Below are 22,130 nucleotides of genomic sequence, written 5' to 3' on the forward strand. Positions count from 1 at the left end.
TTTCTCGGTTTACTACCGTTTTGCTCGTGTGAGTACTTGCGTGCATACGCAGCACTTCTCCACATGCACAGAAGCATCTGGGCAGGTGGGCAGAGCCTTCTGCCACTGCCACTGCCAGTTCAGTAACAAACCTCTGTTTTGGATGTGTTGGGGCTGCAGAATGTCAGCCATATAATCAGTCATCATCTCATCCTGCTTAAGAATTTTGGAAGTTTCAGACATCTCATTTTAATCAACTCAGAACTGGGAAAGCTGTGGATGCATGTGTATAGGAGGTTTAGAATATGTTCTAAATGTGACACTAAGCTTGCCCAATTTAGTATTCTTAGATATTATGGGAATATAGCTCCTGAAATTCATTGACTATGTAGAAATAGAAACATGGTGACTCAATGACCAAGACAGTGAGCTTATCGATCAGAAGGTCGACAGTTCAGCGGTTCAAATCACTAGCACCATGCAACGGAGTGAGCTCCCGTTACTTATCCCAGATTCTGCCAACCTAGCAGTTCGAAAGCATGTAAAAATGCAAGTAGAAAAATAGGAACCACATTTGGTGGGAAGGTAACAGCGCTCCATGTGCCTTCAGTGTTTAGTCATGCTGGCCACATGACCACAGAGATGTCTTCGGACAGTGCTGGCTCTTCGGCTTTGAAACAGAGATAAGCACCACCCCCTAGGGTCAGAAATGATTAGCACATATGTGTGAGGGGAACCTTTACCTTTACCTATGCATGTAGAAATTCCAGGGCCTACAAACTCATTCAGAAGACACCAGAAAGCGAAGGCTGATATACAAGGACAGGAATCAAATTCTTTTTGAATTTTGGTTGAAAAAGGAAGAATAGGAAGGAGTGTGCCCACAAAGACTTCTCCAATGTTGTTTTCATTTTGTAATACTTTTGCTCACAGTGTGGCATTGGCTGGGCTGGTGATGGCTTTCTGTGTGGAAAAGATGTTGATATTGATGGCTATCCAGATGAAAAGCTTCCATGCTCGGCTGACAGCTGCAAAAAGGTTAGCAGTTTGACAGAGGCCTGGGTGACAAGATGAGTATGTTTCATGCTTGTTTCATGTTTCAAAATTTTATCAAAGAACTGCTGAAAAAAAGAGAGAATTGAAAAACTTTTGTGATATAGTGAAATGCAGTATGTATTCCTCCTATTGGTGCTACTTGGTGATTACCAACACTGCAATCCATCTCATCTGATGGCACTAGTTGGAAAAGGATACTCTATTGTGTTTACTTTGTAGGACAACTGCATGTTTGTTCCAAACTCTGGACAAGAAGATGCTGATGGAGATGGTGTGGGAGATGCCTGTGATGATGATGCAGATGGGGATGGTATTCCTAATGATCAGGTACTGGTTAGCAACTGGTGTATTTTCTATAATAAAGCAACACTGCTACCAATCTGGACAACAGGCCATTGTGTCAAAAAATTAGTCCACCTCTATGTTGATTTTTACCATCGTGGTACCAGCAATTTTGGCACTTCTAGAGATTAAAAGTACATTTTATGCAATAGTATAAGTAGACCATGTCGGCTAAACATGGTAAGAGTAATTGAGGATGAGTGAGCATTTTGTCCCCCCAAAATTGCAATTAAAAAAAAGAAGCTTGAAAAGGGCATTTCTATTCTGAAATCACAATGTATTTTTTTTAACTAAAAGTTACTTTTTCTTTTGTACTCCCAACTACAAAAATTGGGCCACAAGAATCTGATTAAAGAAAGTGAGTGATTCTCAGTGGGCCTATTCTTTTGCTGTTAACACTATGCAAAATCTTCAGAGGCTGTAAGATGGGAAGGATTTACATGTGTTAGATTTGACATTCCAGAAATTGTAAAGGTTTCTGCAGCTGTCCATGCTCTGGGTAACAGGTAATGCTCTTGATATTTAGCCTTGTTTTCTTAAACAAAGGAGAAGCTTGACACGGGAAAGCCAAGGGGGACAAGTGATGTCACATACATTATTGTATTGTACAAATTATGCAATATGCATCAATCACAAAAAATTATAATTCGCAACATTTGTATGATGTTATGATGGCATCATAGCTCTACTGAATGCCTACAAACATGGCATCTTTTTAGTGCATTTCTCTTATCCATTTATTTCATTTATTATTTCATTTCATTTATTAAATTTATAGGCCGCCCAATCCCGGAGGACTCCGGGCGGCTTACAACGAAAGAAGAAAAAAAGAAAAGCAAAATAAGTAAAGAAATAGTTTAAAATTCACAACACACATACGTTCTAATCGGGGCTGGACCTTAACACTAAGGTCAACAGCCCTAGGCCTGCTGGAACAGCCAGGTTTTAACGGCTTTCCTGAAGGCGTTATCTGTTTGTTTATTTATCTGTTGTATACTTTTTGGATTCAGATGACCAATATCCTGTCTCCCAACTATACTCAAAATTAATGCAGATCATTTCTTTATTTTCTTATCCATTCATATAGGAGGCTGCAGCGAGCATAAATATGTTTACATATTTGCAAATCTTTGCAGGTTGCAAAGAACCATCATATTTTAATACCATCTGTCAAGGGAAGTAACAAAGAATCTGTCCTAGGTTCCATTAGACGAGATAGTTTAAGCAAGGGGGCCCAGAGTATATCCTTCCTTTGGACTCCATAGGAGGGGCAGAAATAATTGGAATTGGACAGTCCTCTAAATAATCTGGCCTCGTCTCATGAAGGCTTCATTGCATTTTGGAATTATAACTTTTACAGGCCTGAAAACAAAAGAAAGCTGAAGTAAGGTCACAAGCAAGTCACAATTCTACTTAGCAACTTTTACTTAACAACACTTGGTTGGCCTGGAATAAGGACTGATGATATCTAATCCTGGGCCATTAGATGACCTCAGCCAGTAACTTCATACAAAGATTAGGTGGGAGAGGGGGTAGAGTAAAACCTTGCACAAAGCAATGGCTAAGGCTAAACTTCTAAGAAAGATTTATTTAACTCTCTATTTAGGACAACTGTGTCTTGACTCCTAATGTTAACCAGAAGAATAGTGACCAAGATATCTTTGGTGATGTTTGTGATAACTGTCGAATGGTATTAAACAATGACCAGCGGGACACTGATGGAGACGGCAAAGGAGATGCCTGTGATGAAGATATAGACGGAGATGGTGGGTCAATCTTCATTTCTGAGACATATTGAAAAATCATGTAGGCAACTCCATGTAGAATTTAGGGCTTTGTAGTTTGCATATCAACAATCACACTTGGGCAACTGTATTGTATTGTATGCTTTCAAGTATTTCAGATCTGCTTTCTCCTATCAGTTTATCAGAAAGCTACTTTTGAATCAGATAGGCAGTGACCTCATTGCCACATCATGGTCAGAAGATGAGAACACAGCCTTAGATTGAAAATCAAGCAGATCCATCCATTTTTTTCTCTGATATTGGAGGCACTGAAATTTATAAAGTCATGCCTGTGACAGATCAACAGCAGAAAACAAGGTGCACAGATGACAGATTCTTTTTTTACTCATTTAACTAACAAAAAACAATTTCTTCCTGATGCTTGCAAGCATTCCTGTTCAATTGCCTTCACCTCATCCCTGCCTCTTGGGCTGGAACCATGATTGAGAGTTGGCAAGGCTTTGGATTCAAACTCTCTTCCAGCACACCTTCACCTAAACCCCATCATGTTTCCGTTTCCCTATTTCTTGATATTGAACAGATGTCTGGAAACAGTGTCAGTGTGCAGCAGGGGATTTTCGGCATCAGATTTCTGGTTGATGTTCCTTATTTCTGCTTCAGAAAGTGGACTCTGAATTATCCTGTGACCCCTGAAATATCTTCCCAGAAATAGTGTTTGTAGGCAATGTATTTTGCTGATTTTTATTTTTATGCTGACTTATATTTTAAATATTTATTGAATATTTTAATATATATTTTGAGTCAGGCATATACTTTGACATATAAAACATGGACAGATGGATGGATACACAAGGACAGTTTTCCCCCGAATGCCATCACTCTGCTTAACAACTAATTCCCACAACACTGTCAATAATTTTCTAAGAATGTATTACTATTATTCTTCTCTTCCTTCCTAGTATCTATCTCTCCACACTTATGATTATAACCATGTTGCTTGTATCTTTCAATTTATATTGTTTTTATTTGTTTCCTAGTACAATTTGATAGCTTATTAGTAACCTTGACTATCACTAAGAGCTGTATCTTTTTATTATTGATGAATGTATTTTATTCCGTGACCCGTCAAAACCGCGGTCCACTAAAGCGCGCCCGATTAAAGCGCGTACCTGACGTCATCAGCAGCGTGACAAATACAACCGCGGGAAAAAAAGGGCACTTTAAAAAGCGCTTTTACAGCAAGCCGATTCACATAAAGGTAAGGGTTAGGTTTAGGGTTAGGGTTAGGGTAAGGGTTAGGGTTAGGTTTAGGGTTATGTTAAACGTTAGGGTTAGGTTTAGGGTTAGGTTAAGGGTTAGGTATAGGGTTAGGTTTAGGGTTAGGTTAAGGGTTAGGCTTAGGGTTAGGTTTAGGGTTAGGTTTGGGGGGGTTAGGGTAAGGTTTTCGCGTTATTTTTAAGTTTCCCGCTCACAGCGTGCTGTTTTCATCGCGCTGTGATGACGTAACTTACGCGCTTTCGTCGAGCGCGCTTTAGTCTACCGCGGTTTTGTGGTGGAACCATTTTATTCTCCTATGTACACTGAGAGCATATGCACCAAAGATAAATTCCTTGTGTGTCCAATCACACTTGGACAATAAAAAATTCTATTCTATTCTATTCATACTCTTTCACATGATACATGCACAGTGGTGGGTTTCAAAAAAATTTAGAACCTCTTCTGTAGGTGTGGCCTGCTTTGTGGAAGTGGCTTGCCGGCCATGTGACCGGGTGGGAGTAGCCAACTTGTAAAATGTGGTGAAACTCACTTAACAACGCTCTTGCTTAGCAACTAAAATGTTGGCTCAAAACTCTGGCATTTGAAGTACGCAGGTTTTAAAGCTGTCAAGTTACAAGACCCTTGCATCCCTAACCCTTTAGGAAAAAAAACCCCAGGGGTGTTCAAACTTGATAGCTTTAAGACTTTAAGGTTTAGATAGGACTCTTAGAGGTGGGCGGGGTGATTGGTGAGCCAGCCAATCAGTGAGCGGTGGGTGGGGCAAGCATGGTGCGGATGGGCGGGGGGAGGGAGCTGGAATCGGTTCTAAATGGCACTGTAGATTTGTGGAGCCTCTTCTATAGAAGAGGTTAGAACTGCCAGGAACCCACCCCTGTACATGCACAACCTGGGAGTCCTAGATTCTTAATTCCTGCTCAAAGAGTAGGTGGTGATTGTAGCTGTGAGGATCCATTGGGGGAATTGCCATTGCATCCAGTACCAGCAATGGAATCTTTATGTTCTAGGTCTAGGAGGACATAAAACCCATGACCATTTGGTCTTTCCTAAGGATGGTAACAAAAATTGAGTAGGGCCAGGATGGATATACCACCTTCATACTGATCCTACCAAGTCTAATCCACAAGTGATATCTTTCAGTCTTTCTATTTAAAATAATATTGCATATAAACATATATAAAAAGCAAGTCAAGTAATTTGAAAGACATTTGCCCAGTCAACTCATTCTACATTCTATCTAACTGGCTATCTTAACTGTTAAGACGTGGTAGAGCAGCGGTGAACAATCTTTTTATGGCAATGTCCAATATTTATTTTTCCTCCCCCCGCCCTCCCAGCCATGGGAAAATGTATCCATGTCAGAAACTGAAAGAAACACCAACCTTCTTTTTACATGGATGGATTCAAATAGTACTCATCACAGTGTTTTAAGAAAACCTTTCCTTATTTTTGCCCTGCCGCCAAAGGGGAAAAGAAACCCCGAGCTAAAGTTATGGTGCCAAAAATTGGTCATTGCGCTTGAATTTCTGTGATCTGGTCTGGGGGAATACACTTGGACAAATTCCCCCTCTCCCCCGAACCCCCCCCCCCCTTTCTGGTGTTTCGGTGATCATAAGGTAACATTAATTATGTGTGCAATTTTATTCAGGGATTAAGAATGTTTTGGACAATTGTCAGAAAGTAGCCAACTGGGAGCAGAAAGATAAAGACAATGATGGTGTTGGCGATGCATGCGACAGCTGCCCCGATATCAGCAATCCCAATCAGGTGAGCAGATAGCTGGTGCATCTGCAAAGACATCAGTCCTCAGTGGAATTAAACATGAGAATTACAAATTGCTATAAGGTTTCACATTTATTAGTCTTACTTCAGGCTTGTAAAAAATATTTTACAAGACGTATTCAAAGCCATTGCTGCTTCATCTTACAATTACATTCAAAGTTGTGAATGCTCCAACACTGGAAGTTTTTAAGAAGAGATTGGACAACCATATGTCTGAAATGGTATAGGGTTTCCTGCCTAAGCAGGTGGTTGGAATAGAAGACCTCCAAGGTCCCTTCCAACTCTGTTATTCTATTCTAACATTTATGTAGCTGCCCATCTTAAAATAACTCTGGGCGTCTCACCACCAGTAAAACTGTATAAAAACCAGCTTAAAACAATATATAGGTATGGGTCAGTGACGTGCGGTGAGGTTTATGGCTGGTGAGGCAAAAAGAAAAAGTGGCTTTTGCCCGCCCCGCCTCTATGTCGGACATAGCAGCGGGGTGGCCAAAAGACGCTTTCTTGAAAGAGGCTTTTGCCCACCTCGCCGCTATGTCTTCTCAAACAAGCCTCTTTCTAGAAAGAAAGAAAGAAAGAAAGAAAGAAAGAAAGAAAGAAAGAAAGAAAGAAAGAAAGAAAGAGCCAGTCCGCCAGCAGAGGCGGCTAAAAGACCCGCCTCTGCTGGCGGACTGCCCCGGCACAGAGAAAGAAAGCTGGCGGGCTGCCCTCCCTGCCTCTCCTACCTCTTCCCTCTGAGTGAAGAAACAAACACACACATGTGCGCACACACACACAAACACACACACACACACACAAATTACTTACAATTACTAACAAATTACATTAATTTTGAATTCCTTCCCCTCCCTCTGACCCACATACCTTTTCCAGCTGTTTTACAATCACAGAGGATTTCAACTCTGGTCTTGCCTGCCATCATGAAAATATAAAAATATAAAAGGAAAAAGGCAAGAGCTGCTGAGGTCAGGTTGGGTTAGCTGCTGCCAGAGTCCCCAATGGATGACTCTGCTTAACTGTTTAAAAAAGCCTCTTAAAAAAACGCAGGAGGCAAGAGAACCACGTGCCTCGTCTACATAAGGAATTTTTTGGCTTTTAACCCTTGCTTAACTCTGCTCGAGTGATCATAAAGTCAGACTAAATGAGGCACGTGGTTCTCCCGCCTCCTCCTGTAGAGGGCACTTTTTAGAGGCGTTTTTAAACAGTTAAACACTAAGCAGAGTCATCCACTATGACTCTGGCAGCAACTATCTCAGCCTTTTTCCTTTTACATTTTTTTTCTTTTCATGATGACAGTAGTGAGGGTCTGCCTCCCCTGCCTGCACGTCACTGGTATGGGTACTGCAACAATAGTAATATAATATTTAACTACCTTATTAACTCCATTTTGAATCTATGTGGTTCAATATGAATTAATTTAAATGGTAACATATTTCAAGTTTTTCAATCTTTCTTAAAATTTCTACCTGAGAGCTTTAAATGAAAATGGCATCTTCCTTCATATTCTTTTGAGTTCTCTTAATTCTATACACATATATATTATTGGAAGAACTACATGGCAGTTTTTTCTACAAGGTAGTATATAGTATCCATAACCTTTCATCTTATATAATGTAATTTATTTTTTATTATTATTGGGTTTTACAGTCAGACTCTGACAATGATCTGGTTGGCGATTCCTGTGACACCAACCAAGACAGGTAAGTTAAAGTTTACTGTAATATGCATTGTGTTTCTCAAACTCAGCAACTTTAAGATGCGTGAACTTCAAATCCCAGAACCACAATTTTGAATCACAAAATCAGGGAGTTGGAAGGAGCCATGCAAACCACTGAATCTACTTCACTCAGAGCAGGAAAACAAATTAAAATTCCCAGAAGACGACTGTCTAGTTTCCATTTGAACAAACCCAATAAAGAGACATCCGCTCTATGTATGTCTAATTGGTTCTGTTGTAGGAACTGTTCTTGGAATGTACATTAACATTTTTTCCTTCAAAATGTTTGTCTTCGAGCGAAGTGAAATGAAGTTGTCCAAATCCATGACTGGAATTGTTATCTCTTTGATTTTTTTTTTGAAAGGTTTCCCAATGGGACAAATATTCAAGTATAATTACAATTACAGGAAATAACATTTCTGCTCTACTTAGCATTGGTCACAACCCACTCTAAGTCATGTCTCTTCTTCACCTGATTACATTTTAAGAAGGGTTCCTAAACTGAAAAGGGCCCAATGTAGGACATCTGAGATGACCAGGGACTGGAAAATAAATTCTACAGGGAAATAAATAGAAGAAATTGGATGTGTTTAGCCATGCCGAAAATCTATTGAAGAAGGATAAGGTAGTACTTTAGGGATATTTTTTTCTCTCATCACAGACTGTACAATGCAGAATTATGATTCAGGAAAGTGGATTCTGGATTCATGTTAGGGGAAGCTTCTGAGGGCTCAGAACAGAGCAACAGACATTTTCAATATTTTTTTTTCAGTGGAAGAAGCATACCATTCGTTCTGCTTCATGTAGAAAATAGAATCGCCAACTAAGAAGATGCCAAAAAAAAAGGAAGCAAACAGAACAAAAAAACCACTCTGCTTTAATTTTGTGCAAAAAATAAAATAAAAAAGGTTACTAAAGTCATGAGCATCTGAGAGAGCATAGGAACAGATAATGAAATATTAAATATGAGCCAGCATTGTGTGTGCAGCAGCTGCCAAAAAAGCCAACACACTTCTAGGCTGCATAAACATAGTGATAGAATCAAGATCAAGTAAAGTGTTACCGCTTTATAATGCCTTGGTAAGGCCACACTTGGAATACTGCATCCAGTTTTGGTCGCCACGATGTAAAAAAGATGTGGAGACTCTAGAAAGAGTGCAGAGAAGAGCAACAAAGAGGAATAGGGGACTGGAGGCTGAAACATATAAAGAACAGTTGCAGGAACTGGATATGTCTAGTCTGACGAAAAGAAAAACTAAGGGTGACATGATAGCAGTGTTCTAATATCTCAGGGACTGCCACAAAGAAGAGGGAGTCAAGCTATTCTTCAAAGCACCTGAGGGTAGGACAAGAAGCAATAGGGGGTAACTAATCAAGGAGAGAAGCCACTTAGAACTAAGGAGAAATTTCCTGACAGTTAAAACAATTAATCAGTGGAACAACATACCTCCAGAAGTTGTGAATGCTCCAACATTGGATGTTTTTAAGAAGATATTGGATAACCATTTGTCTGAAGTGGTGTTGGGTTTCCTGCCTAAGCAGGGGGTTGGACGAGAAGACCTTCAAGGTCCCTTCCAACTCTGTTATTTTATTCTAAATGTGCATCATCATGTTGTTGTGTAAACACTGCCTTTTTTGTACTTGTGTTACATTGCCACAATGGGTGGAGCTGGACAGAATCTTGGCTTGCTGTGTGTCAGCCCTTCAAGGTTAGCCTGGTCAGGAAACAGCCTCCTTTAAAACCTATTAAAATTCTATTGTTTCATTGTATAATAACTGAATCTTGAAAGTCTGACAAAGTATTTTGCTCTTCCCTCTTATACCAAAGAGAATCAAGATGATTAACTTTCTCACCCTTCCTCTCTTTCAGTGTTTACATAACTGCTCTTGCACTCCTTCTTTTGTGGATGCCTCAAGTTAAAGTAGGGTTAGTTAATGACTAAATGGAAGGAAGGAGTGTATAAGTTAACCTATATTATTAAATTAGAGAGTTCTCACTTATCATCTGCATCATTTGTATAATTATGTCAATAGATAATATAAATTATTTTTTATCCCTTTTGCTTCAGTTTTTTTTGTATCAATTTATGCCATTTGCATTATTCATGTCATTTACAATGATATAATTATCAAGGGCATTTATGGAGGGTATTAAAGAAACAAAGACCATGACAACAATAATTTGATCCCAGTTTTAAAGTAAAGTTTTAAACTTTACTGGCAATTATCTTCATGTCTGGCTTCAATTAATACTGACATCTGTCAGCCCTTTAAGGTAGACCACATTAGGAAACCAATGCCATGTGGCTCTGTTCTACTTTTATTATAGAGCTATGTAACAGAAATTTGCAAGTCTGAATGTGCTTCCCTCCCTTTATCTTCATGTGAACTAGGGAGGAGCTTATCTACAATATTTACTTTCTTGTTCTGGACTCAGATCCCTTTTATCTATCTGTTGTTTTGGTAGTGGCTCTTCCTTTTGTCCTTCAGGCCATTCTTCCTGCTGTGAATGGAGATATATCTAGCACTCTGTGAGATGACACAATGCCATGGTTTTTACTCATATAAGAATATAACCCATATCCTTACATTTGGGGACAGACTTCCCACATTTGGTGACATAATATAATTTGCTTCTGACTTAGCTTCACTATTAGTTTCACTCAGCTTCAATATTAATTGAGCTGGCTGGAATGACGGAAATTTGTGTTCTATTATGTTTAAGAGGCAATGCAGTATAGCAATTAAGGTGTTGCACTAGGACTGGAACACCAGGCTCAGGCCTTCTTCAGTCAGGGAAGTGTATGGAGTGACTTTAGGCCAGTCACACTCTCTTGGTTCACACGCCTCACAAAGTTCTTGGATGGAGTATTATCTCAATTGCCTTAGTTAGGATGGTGGGATACAAGCAGATAGATAAATAAATTGGGAGTAAAGGATTGGAAGAGATTGCTTGGGAACACGGACATAGGAATTAGCATATTGTGTACGTGTGTTTTTTTCCTACCTTGCTGTATCCTAGTGATGGGGATGGACACCAAGACAGCACTGATAACTGCCCCACAGTCATTAACAGCTCCCAGCTTGACACTGATAAAGATGGTTTGGGGGATGAGTGTGATGACGACGATGATGATGATGGAATTCCTGACCACGTCCCTCCAGGGCCTGATAATTGCCGGCTGGTTCCTAATCCAGGACAGGAAGATGAGAACAGTAAGACCATTCTCTTCCTTTTCAATCCTCATTTATGATTTCGTTTTTGAATTTACTGTTGGTGACCTAGTGCTTCATTCCCCTGAGCTTTTCTGGCTTTCATGGGTTTCTCTAGTCTTCTTCTTTACTGTAAAAGTAAAGGTAAAGGTTCCCCATACACATATGTGCTAGTCGTTCCCGACTCTAGGGGGCAGTCCTCATCTCTGTTTTAAAGCTGAAGAGCCAGCGCTGTCCGTGGTCATGTGGCCGGCATGACTAAACACTAAAGGTGCATGGAACACTGTTACCTTCCAACCAAAGGTGGTTCCTATTTTTCTACTTGCATTTTTTATGTGTGTTTGAACTGCTAGGTTGGCAGAAGCTGGGACAAGTAACGGGAGCTCACTCCGTTACGCAGTGCTAGGGATTCAAACCTTCTGATCGACCTTCTGATCAACAAGCACAGCGTCTTAGCCCCTGAGGCTCTGCATCCCTCATCTCTTTGCTGTAGGTGGCATTAAAAATGAGCCCTTGTCATAATTTTCTCATCTAATTCCTTTACATAAGGAAGGTACAAAACTCACCGTCTCCCCTCCAGATCATGCCAAATCTCCTCTACACTTTGTAGTTTCAGGGCAGTTTAACCATTTGGGAAGTATATCTTTCAAATAGGAAGCAGTTTGATGTATCCCAGTTGTGGTCTAGCTCTGAAACAGGCTGTTTTATCCAGATTGCCCTGTTTGGGGCACCTTCAAATGCTTTGGCTTGGAGAAGGTTCAGTAGGACCATTCTGGATTTTCTGAATCATTCCATTCCCAAATCAGTATTTTTTTGCATATCACTTTGCATCTGATCCTTTAGCAAACAAACTTATTTCAAGCATCAATTTAAACTCCAGCTGTCAAATGACACTCCTGAAACACTGAATTGTGGTTTGTAGGTGATGGAATTGGTGACATTTGTGAATCGGACTATGATCAAGATACAGTGATTGACCAGATTGATGTTTGCCCTGAGAATGCAGAGGTCACTCTGACTGATTTCAGAGCATATCAGACTGTTGTCCTGGATCCAGAAGGTGATGCTCAGATTGATCCAAACTGGGTGGTTTTGAATCAGGTAAATACTTTTTGAAATCTAAAAGCAGGCAGGAATGAACAGTTGGACAATCTGACTCTTTGGTGTTTAGCAAAAAAACTCAGTTGTCTACAAACAAGCTAGAAGTAAATTCACCTAAGCAGAAATTTGCTTTAAGAGTTAGGAGGGAGCCCGTAATAAATTTGCCTTCTAAGTCAAGAGATAGCACTTGGTTAACATAAGAACCTTAAAGAAAAGCAGTAAGAGCCATTCTACTCAGGGTGCTCTAAGATTGAAACATCCAAATCAATGTACGAGAGTCTGCAGCTGTAGCATACAATGCTTATGGCATGTTTCTTTTCCTGCCCCAAAACAACAGGTGTATATCTGTATCCAAACCAAGCTTGTGGCTGTCTTTGAAAAAATTAAAAGATTTAAGTAGCCAATGGCCGTAGCTCAGCTGGTGGCAAAAATCAAGTTCAAAAGAAGGCACAGAAGCAGAAACTGACTTTAGAAGCAACTCTATGGAATGAGAGAAGAGCAGGCCCAGTGGCTGAGAATCGTAACCGGAAAGAAGAGATTTAGAAAACGCTGGGCCTTGCAGGATCCCAAAAACAATTGTCAAGCCTTTGCAGATAAAACAGGAGTGGCCAGGGGAGAAAAAATAAACTGCAGGACGTGTTAGGCTTTACCAACACCGAAAGTCAATGATTCAGAACAGATGATAGAATCTGTTTATTGCAAGCACTAGAAAAGCCATTGAAAAAGAAATCTGACAACTGCCAAGAATAAAATGCAGGCCATATTTATTGCAAAAAACAAGTTTACGTTTGTGTACCTCTTTCTACTGCCAGCATTATATTACAGACTAAGAATTCCTTGCTTGGGACAAGAGTAACAGTTGGCATTTAGCCTTTGTTACGATAACAATCCATTTTGATGTCAGGTGATGTCAGTTTTCTAACTTTGCCAGGTGGTGGATTCCTAAAGTGCAGAAGGGAAGAACAATTGTTGGAGCCAAGAATACTATAAATGAGATCCTTAAGCCATAACAAAATAAAATCAAAACATTGGCTTACAAAGGGTCTGATCTTTGTTCTCTAATCACTAATGCTTAGAGTTCATTCAACTCATAATACAAAATAACAAATACGATTTCACTGATACAATGGAGATGCTAGGATGCTTCCCATATAACAACTAAAGCAGGGTTGTCAAACTCGCAGCCTATGGGCCAGATGCGTCACGCGATGGCCACACTCACGCCCGGTTTAGCAAAGGGGGGAAAAGTTGTGTTACGTCCCATGATGACGCGAGTTTGACACCCCTGAACCAAAGGGTACAGTTTATGTAGATGAGATAGAACTTAACCACTGAAAGGGGGAAATCACACTGTTAAGAATATGCATTCTTGCTCATAAGTTTAAATGAATGAACTTGCTAATGCTCTAGAAGCATCTGGCTTAATAAAAAAGAGAGGAACAAATAAAAGCAGTATTGTTAGTATCTGCTATTGCCTGGCTGACCAAACAGAAAAAGCGGATGATGCCTTCTAAAAATGCAAATCTTTCAAAGAGGCACAGAATCATAGTGATATAGTAAGAGACTTTAATTACCAAATATCTGCTGGGAAATAAATTCTATCGTGGCCTTTCCATTTCTAATTTGTCTTGGTAATAACTTTTTCTTTAGAGAATGGAAGGAAGTACAAGAGGATCAACTGTCTTTGACTTGATAATATTCTATACAAAAGACTCAGTTGAAGAATTAGTAATATAGGAAAAAAAACAAAGAAATTGAGAAAAAATGACCATGTAACACTGGAATTCCTGATTTTACATTCATGCATATACAGTATAGACACATATTTGTCACATTATTCGCTTTTGAGTTGTAATATTATGCAAAGCACAGAAAAATAGAAGTAGACAAAATAAAGGCAGAATATGAGAAAAATTTGAATTCTAATTCAATTTAGTTTACACAAACACTATACTATCTTATACCAATGCCATTCAGTGCCAAGACTAGTTTATACCAATCTCTCCATACTTTTCTATCTTTGCGCATCATTCTTATTTTCACTTTCTTGACACTGTTAATTAAATATTTTAAAAATACAGAGAAATGTGAAAGATAAAAGAATAAAATACAAATAAATAAGAATTTAAATATAAATGTAAATATATTAAGCATAATTTTCCAGAGCTTCCAAGTGAGGGATAGTGAGTGGAGTCAATGACTGAATAAAACCAAAGGACCAGTGAATTTTTCACCTAATCACAAGCTTCAAGACTTAAATAATTAGAAATAAATGGTACAAAGCTGAATAAGAATTTGGAATAGTATGATAGGCTTGTATGTGTTTAGAGAGCCAATTTGGTGTAGTAGTTAAGGCATGAGGCTAGAAATCAGGAGAGTGTGATTTCTAGTCCTGGTTTAGGCACATGACTTGTGTTGGTCATTCTCTGTCAGCCCGTGAAAGGAGGCAACAGCAAACCATTTCTGAAAATTTTGTCTGCAGGACAGTGGTGGGTTATGACTGGTACGGTGCTCTGGAGGGCCCACCCGCCTGCCTGTGCTCCTTACCGGTATTTGAAGTTTTCAGGGTTTCCGCGCAAGGAGAGTACGGCGCCTGCGCGATGCTCCGCCAAGTAGCTGGTGCATTGCAGAGGCGTGGTGGAGCGTTGCGGGCTGTAAGTATGGATGCATGCACTGAGCACGTGTGCGTGCACACTGCACGCGTTCAAGTAGTGGGCACCCGGCCCCATTGCACCATACCGGTTGCAACAGGATCTGGAACCCACCACTGCTATAGGACCTTTTCCAGGCACTTCTCAGAAATTTAAAAAATGGTCTAGAAGACACATACAAAAAATTATGTGTATGTACGTTTACAAAAGAGACCTTTCTGAACTTATTGGTTTGGTATTTTTGTATTTTACTGTAAGAAGCAAAATCTAACTTCTTCTATTCTTTGTTTAACTAATTGTGTTACCTACATTTTGCAGGGTATGGAGATTGTGCAAACTATGAACAGTGATCCTGGACTTGCTGTAGGTATGTACCCCATTTCTCTGAAGACAGTTACAGCAAATCCATACAAACACAAATATTTTGGAATAATCAATTTATACAATGCAATTCACTCCCCATTCTTCAGCCAGCTGAATTTACCATAGAAATGTTCATTGCATCTCTCCTTCCAATCTTTCGTCATTCTTCTTAACAGGAAGTGCTCATCACAGAAAGTCTAATGAAGAATGTAAAGCATATATAAAGAGAAAACTTTAATTCTTTCACATCTGGTTAAGGACTAAGAAAACCAGGACTTGGAAAAATCCTTATTTGCGGCTTGAAGTGCTATTGAGCCTCACTGAGCCACGGTGGCACAGTGATTAAATGCAGTACCGCAGCCTACTTCTGCTGACTGCCAGCTGCCTGCAATTTGGCAGTTTGAGTCTCACTGGCTCAAGGTTGACTCAGCCTTCCATCCTTCCAAGGTTGGTAAAATGAGGACCCAGATTGTTAGGGGCAATACGCTGACTCTGTAAACCACTTAGAGAGGGCTGTAAAAGCATTGTGAAGCGATATGTAAATCTAAGTGCTACTGCTATTGTCAATAAAAGTGGACAGTGGTGGATTTGATTGCCAACCATGAGATTCAGCATAAAACAGTTGGTATTTGTTGATAAGTCTTCCTGGTGCTGGTGGATTGGGGCTCTTAGATCCAAAAGAACCAGCAGTCACTTGTAATGGTATTTCCAGTGGGGATGTTCTTCATATGTTTAGAATTGTAATTCCCATAGTTTTCCATCTTCCATCCACACCAGCGAACAATTCTGGGAATTGTCCCAAGGCATGTGGAAAACTCCAGATTGGGGGAATTAATCTTATCAGTGAATCAGATTCTATAATTGCAGATGGTTTGGATTTCATGCATCCGTTTACATCTGTTGAATAGGTTATACAGCTTTCAATGGAGTTGATTTTGAAGGCACTTTCCATGTGAATACAGTAACAGATGATGACTATGCAGGCTTCATTTTTGGTTATCAAGACAGCTCCAGCTTTTATGTGGTAATGTGGAAACAGACGGAGCAGACCTATTGGCAAGCCACTCCATTTCGAGCAGTTGCAGAACCTGGGATTCAGCTGAAGGTACCGGCTTAAGCAAAATGATAAAGGCTTTCATCTAACAATATGTTCAGAGAGAATTGCCGACATCTGTGTTCTATAACATTACTTTATTGGGAGTGTTTTACAGACTGGAAAGACCATTACAGATGTTGGCATTCCTTAGAATATGGGAGAAAAAGTGTTGATGGAAATTTCTTCTTTTTAACTTCTCTATGTGTAGGCTGTTAAGTCAAAGACTGGGCCTGGAGAACACCTCAGAAATTCACTTTGGCACACTGGAGACACTAATGATCAAGTCCGATTGCTATGGAAAGATCCACGAAATGTTGGCTGGAAAGATAAAGTTTCCTATCGCTGGTTCCTACAACACAGACCTCAGGTTGGATATATTAGGTAAAGCTTTGAGCAAGAAGAGCCTTATTGTTTTATATCCATTTCCATGGTATTGACTAACATGTACAGTGTTTAGATTTACCGTATATACTCGAGTATAGGTCGATCCGAATATAAGCCGAGGCACCTAATTTTACCACAAAAAACTGGAAAAGTTATTGACTCGAGTATAAGCCTAGGGTGGGAAATGCAGCAGCTACCGGTAAATTTCAAAAATAAAAATAGATACCAATAATGTTTTTGAATATTTATTTCAAAGAAAAACAGTAAACTAGCTCTGTAAGTGGAAAAGAGGGTCAACAAAAACAATATGGTATCAACAATAACTTTAAAAGTACAAAAACCTTAGCTCATTCAGCAACCAAGCTAAAACACGAGTTAAAATCCTTCAAAACTCATAGGCTCATAATATACATTCTACCAGTGTCCTGCCTGTGCCCATTGAATATACAGCCTGTCCTGTGTCCATTAATTACAGCCTGCCATTGCCCATTGAATAACATATACAGCCTGCCTGTGCCCATTAAATATACAGTAGCCATTGTAAAAATTTGCTCTGGATAACAAATTATTATCACACAATACCGGTGTATTCAATGAAATACTTCACTCACCTCATCTCCATGCAGTTTAAATTCATCTCCCTGGAACACTAAGTTCTCTTTTTATTTGCTAAACTGTTGGACTCCTACAGTAGCATGCAGCTTCATTTTCAGACTTTGCTCTATTGAATGATGCCAAATAAAACTTAAAAAAGAGGAGATTTCTGCAAAGTTTGTCCAAATGTATGCATGTACAACATACCTGTGTTAAAAATTCTTCTCTGACACACACACACACACACACACACACACTTATTTCTTGGTTATCCCAAAGGGCCACAAAAGCATCCCATTGCCACTGTTGCTTTCAGCATGTTACATTCCACCATAGATATCTTTAAAGAAAGAATTTGAAACTAATAAAGGATGTGCTGTCCAATTTCTTAAATGAATTATATTTGGTGTAAATAAAATGAACCCTGAAACAATTACGTTGGCCATTGATGTGTTTGACCCTTCCCTTGGGCTCAGCTTGGTCATCTCCTACAGCTATCAGTCTTTTGCATACGTGGATACCAAAAGAACAGTTTACAGATAATCCTTATTTAGTGAACATAACTGGGACTAGTATCTTGGTCATTAAATGGTTGTTAAATGAAACTGTGACTGGGCTGAGGATCCTATTCAGTTTTCCTTTGCTTTACAGGTCTTTTTCACCATCATTATAGCTGCAAACAAAACAATCACTAAACAAGGCAGCAGATACAAGGGGGTAATTCAGTCCACCTCATCCCTTTGTAAAACACCCCCCACCCCCAGCCGCTCTGTGAAACACCCCCCACCCCCAGCCGCTCCTCAGCCCCACCCGTTCCCAGACACCTGATGAGTCAGCACTACTTTCCCAGATGGGGACAGCGCACCCAACGCTTAGGTAGTCCGAGAAGAAGCGGGGAAGGGCCCCACTTCTTCTTCTTTCCACCCCACCTCCGCAGAAGGAAAACTCAAAGCATCACGGCGATCCCGGGAAAAAGAGGCGAGCCGGGGAGCGGCGGCATTTCTCTCTCTCTCCCTCTCCCTCTCTTTGCCGCGACCTGCTGCCGGCGGGCAACAAGGACGGCCACCCACGCCGCAGATCCACGTCCAGCAGGGAGGAGGAGGAGGGAAACCCACCCACCTGTCAGCCACGGGAGAAAGGAAGTCGGCGAGCGGAGGAAAAGACGGGGGAAAAGGAAGCTCGGCGGGTGAAATGCGGTCCCCGCCAGGATCTCACCTCGCCCTCTTAGCCTCCCCACCCTTGACACACATGCACGCACACGCACCCTCCGCCTAGCCCGCCAGAACATTCCCGGGTGGGAAAAGCCGGGGGTGGGGGGAAGAGAGAGAGAGAGAGACGCGATCGCGTTCCCGGCAGTCCAGAGCAGGAGGCGCTTTTTTCCAAAAATAAACACCGTGGATCATCTATCTCAGTGTTTCTCCACCTTGGAGACTTGAAAGTGTGTGGACTTCAACTCCCAGAATTCTGGGAGTTGAAGTCCACATATTTTCAAGTCTTCAAGGTGGAGAAACACTGATCTATCTAATTAATATAATTAGTTATAATTAGTTGGGAGGGAAAAGCGCTTGGTGCAAAGAAGGACTTTCTTTCAACCAGCGGAACCCCCTGGCGCAATCGGGCTGCGATTGGTGGCCGTCCTTGCTACAATCCGCGCCGAGCTCTGATGAGGGGGAAATTAGATTCCGGCTGATGCGGCAGGGGCTGCGCTGGTGGGGACGGGTGGAGGGGATGGGACTTGGAGTCCTACCATCTTGGCGAGTGGGGAGTCTCATCCCACCCCGCCCCGCCCGTCCCCGCCAGCGCAGCCAGGCTGCGATCGGCGGCCGTCCTTGCTACAATCCGCGCCGCCCGCCTCATCAATGGGGTAAAGTCCTTACGTCCAGCTCTGATGCGGGCGTAAGGAAAGTCCTCTCTTTCCCCCTCATCAGAACACAAGCCCGGGAAGCGAGTGGAAGTTCTCTGCGCGACTGAAACGGAAGCCACGGCAGGAGAGTGAGGCTGCTGCCGGCCATTTCACCTCGCGCAGAGAACTTCCACTGGGTCCCGAAATGGAGGAGAAAAAGGGGCGCCCCTTTTTCTCCTCCATTTGGGCAAATTTTTCACTGACTCGAGTATAAGCCGAGGCAGCTTTTTTCAGCCCAAAAAGTGGGCTGAAAAACTCGGCCTATACTCGAGTATATACGGTACCCATCCACAAATTAGTACCCATGTATTACTACCCATTAGTATTAGTACCCATACACATGTACACATACCAACAGCTGGGTTAGATTTGCTGAATTGAATATATGTCTTCGTAGTACTAAACTGGTAGGTGAGGGGACCTTTTGCACATGCCTGCATACACTTTAATCAAATCTAATCTTCAAAGTTTGAAAGATTTCAATCAATTCAATATTTTAGTTTTTTGTTGTTGTTTTATTAAAAGTTTTTAAAGCAGAGGTAAAAAAAACAAACTAATATAAAGTATGGGAGGAAAAAAATGAAAGAGAAACCTTTAACGTTCAACAAAAGAAAGAAAAATAGAAAAGAAAGAAGATACAAAGAGATGACTTCGATTCTTCTTTTCAGCAGTTACGTGTACACTTATAAATTTACCTCTTTCTTTAAAGTTACATCATGACTCACTTCTTTCTATAATCTATCCTGTCTAATCATCTCATCTAACCTATATACCATATCTTATTTTTTTCTGTTTTATGTAAAGAGCCCATCTAGAAAGAATGTTGATTTAACAAGTGAATTTCTCTCATTCTGAGGGTCAGAAAATCTCTCTTTAGCTTAAATTGATTATGCTGAATCAATTCAATATTTTGAAGCAAATTACAAAATTGAAGGGATTAAACTAATTTTTTTTGGATCAAGCTGATATTCAATTTGAAGTGTGCTTGATTTATAACCCTCTGATAGATATAATAACAAAAAAATTAATACATTAAATTTTAGATATAATGTCCTGTGTGTTAAGCTTCATTGAGCATAACGAATAAAGTTGGTAAAATGAGGATCCAGATTATTGGGGGCAATACACTGATATTTGTAAACCACTCAGAGAGTGCTATAAAGCATTATGGAGTGGTATATAAGTTTAAGTGCCATTGATATAATGACGCTGCACAGAGAATGAAGTCACTAACATTTTAAACTTAATTTTGTTTCTATTTCAAAAGGGCAAGATTTTATGAAGGATCTGAACTGGTAGCAGATTCTGGAGTAACCATAGACACAACCATGCGTGGAGGAAGACTTGGTGTTTTCTGTTTCTCTCAGGAAAATATTATTTGGTCCAATCTGAAATATCGTTGTAACGGTAGTATTTTTCTTCCATCCATTTTCTTACATAATCAAAAACCAACTGAATAAAGGCTAACTCCTTTAGTGTGGTTACACAAATAACTACATCTTTAGTCACCCTTTTACACGAACACTCAACTACACCTACCCACTGTTTTCATTTGTAAAAATGCATATGGTGCCATTGTGAGTTCCAGCAGTTTTCCTTATTTTTTAAAAAATGATGCTTTATTTATTTTAATTAAAATAATCTTTAAAAAAAAGACACTTTTCCAGTCCTGAAACAGCAGATCAATCTTGCAGTTGCATAGCAATATTGCATAACTCCTCAGCTCCAAAGTTAGGATTCTTTGGCAGCAAACAGGCCAAGCAACAGTGTCTTTCTTTCTTTGGAAAGAGAAAGGCAGATGGGTCATTATTGGTTCAAAGCTTTCCATATAGATTCAAAGCACAATCTCTGCCAACTGTGTTTCTCATTGGCCTTTCCTAGAAGTGAGCATATAGTGTGGACGCTAAAATAGCCACTAAATCAGGGGTGGGCTCTGGCTGGCTTTACTGCCGGTTTGCTCATACGAGGGCTTTGCACGTGCGTGCTGGATGCGCAGTTCAATTAAAATTGTTCGGTGCATGTGCAGAACTCAAAAACAAGATGGTGGTGGTAGCAACCGGGAAACCAGTTTGGGGGCATGGCAGGCCTGGGTCGCTGGCGTTTCCAGTGACCCAGGCTACCATTCCACTACTGGTTTGGCTGAACCGGGCCGAACCGGTAGGAACCCACCTCTGCACTAAATGATGTACTGGAGGCTTAGATTAAGTCTGTCATTCACCACATTGTCACTGGTGAACCAGAGTGATTCAGGTACTGAACAAGGACCAGGAAAACCAAAGTTCAAGTCTTAGTTGACTATTGTGGATGATCAAGTAACTTTGGGTCAATCATTTTCCCAGGTCAAATAAACTGGAGGATAAAATTAAGGGAAAGCTTAACTGCTCAGAGAAAAGCAAAAGGCAGGATATAAATGCAAAGAAGTATTATTCAGTTGATTTAATTCTTTTTCAAATTAGTATTTAATTAGAGGTGCATCTCTGCTCCTAATTTTCAGTGGGATCATAGAATAAGTACAGGAAGGTTTTGACTATTCTAATCTGTGAAATCATCAATGTAGCCTTGGGGAAAGTTTCACTGCTTCCAATTGAAGCTTGCTGTCTCTTTTTAGCAGAATTATAGTTCGGAAGACAAGAAATGACATGTTTACATTCATATTTGATTAGTGATATAATTTTTTAAATGTTTTATAGCTATCTCTACCATTTCATAACCTGCAATTTAAAAATAAACAAAAAACCCCACCAGTTCCATAACTACAGTGGGCAGTGATTCTATCTCCTTTCTTGATTTCAGATACAATCCCAGAAGATTTCCAAGAATTTCAAGCTCAGAAGTATGGTGATGGAGGTATTTAAGAAGAATCAAGAATGCAAGATATTATGTTGACTAACACTGCAGTACATTTTTAATTCTTATACAGTTGTGTGTG

General features: G+C 40.3%; 1 protein-coding gene across 2 annotated transcripts in view; it reads left to right on the plus strand.

Moving 5' to 3' along the window:
• The window catches only part of THBS4 (thrombospondin 4), a 42,337-nt gene extending 20,281 nt beyond the window's left edge, over nt 1–22,056 (plus strand). For both annotated transcript variants that reach the window (XM_032212727.1, XM_032212728.1), the window contains exons 10-21: nt 913–1,017; nt 1,255–1,362; nt 2,984–3,143; nt 6,046–6,164; nt 7,827–7,879; nt 10,919–11,112; nt 12,032–12,210; nt 15,180–15,228; nt 16,133–16,329; nt 16,529–16,701; nt 20,469–20,608; nt 21,995–22,056. In XM_032212727.1, the coding sequence (XP_032068618.1) occupies nt 913–1,017; nt 1,255–1,362; nt 2,984–3,143; nt 6,046–6,164; nt 7,827–7,879; nt 10,919–11,112; nt 12,032–12,210; nt 15,180–15,228; nt 16,133–16,329; nt 16,529–16,701; nt 20,469–20,608; nt 21,995–22,056 (1,539 nt within the window). The remainder of the gene's footprint in view (nt 1–912; nt 1,018–1,254; nt 1,363–2,983; nt 3,144–6,045; nt 6,165–7,826; nt 7,880–10,918; nt 11,113–12,031; nt 12,211–15,179; nt 15,229–16,132; nt 16,330–16,528; nt 16,702–20,468; nt 20,609–21,994) is intronic.
• Nucleotides 22,057–22,130: the final 74 nt, after the last annotated feature.

This window comes from Thamnophis elegans, chromosome 3 (assembly GCF_009769535.1).
Source record: "Thamnophis elegans isolate rThaEle1 chromosome 3, rThaEle1.pri, whole genome shotgun sequence".
In the NCBI taxonomy this organism is placed as follows: domain Eukaryota; kingdom Metazoa; phylum Chordata; class Lepidosauria; order Squamata; family Colubridae; genus Thamnophis; species Thamnophis elegans.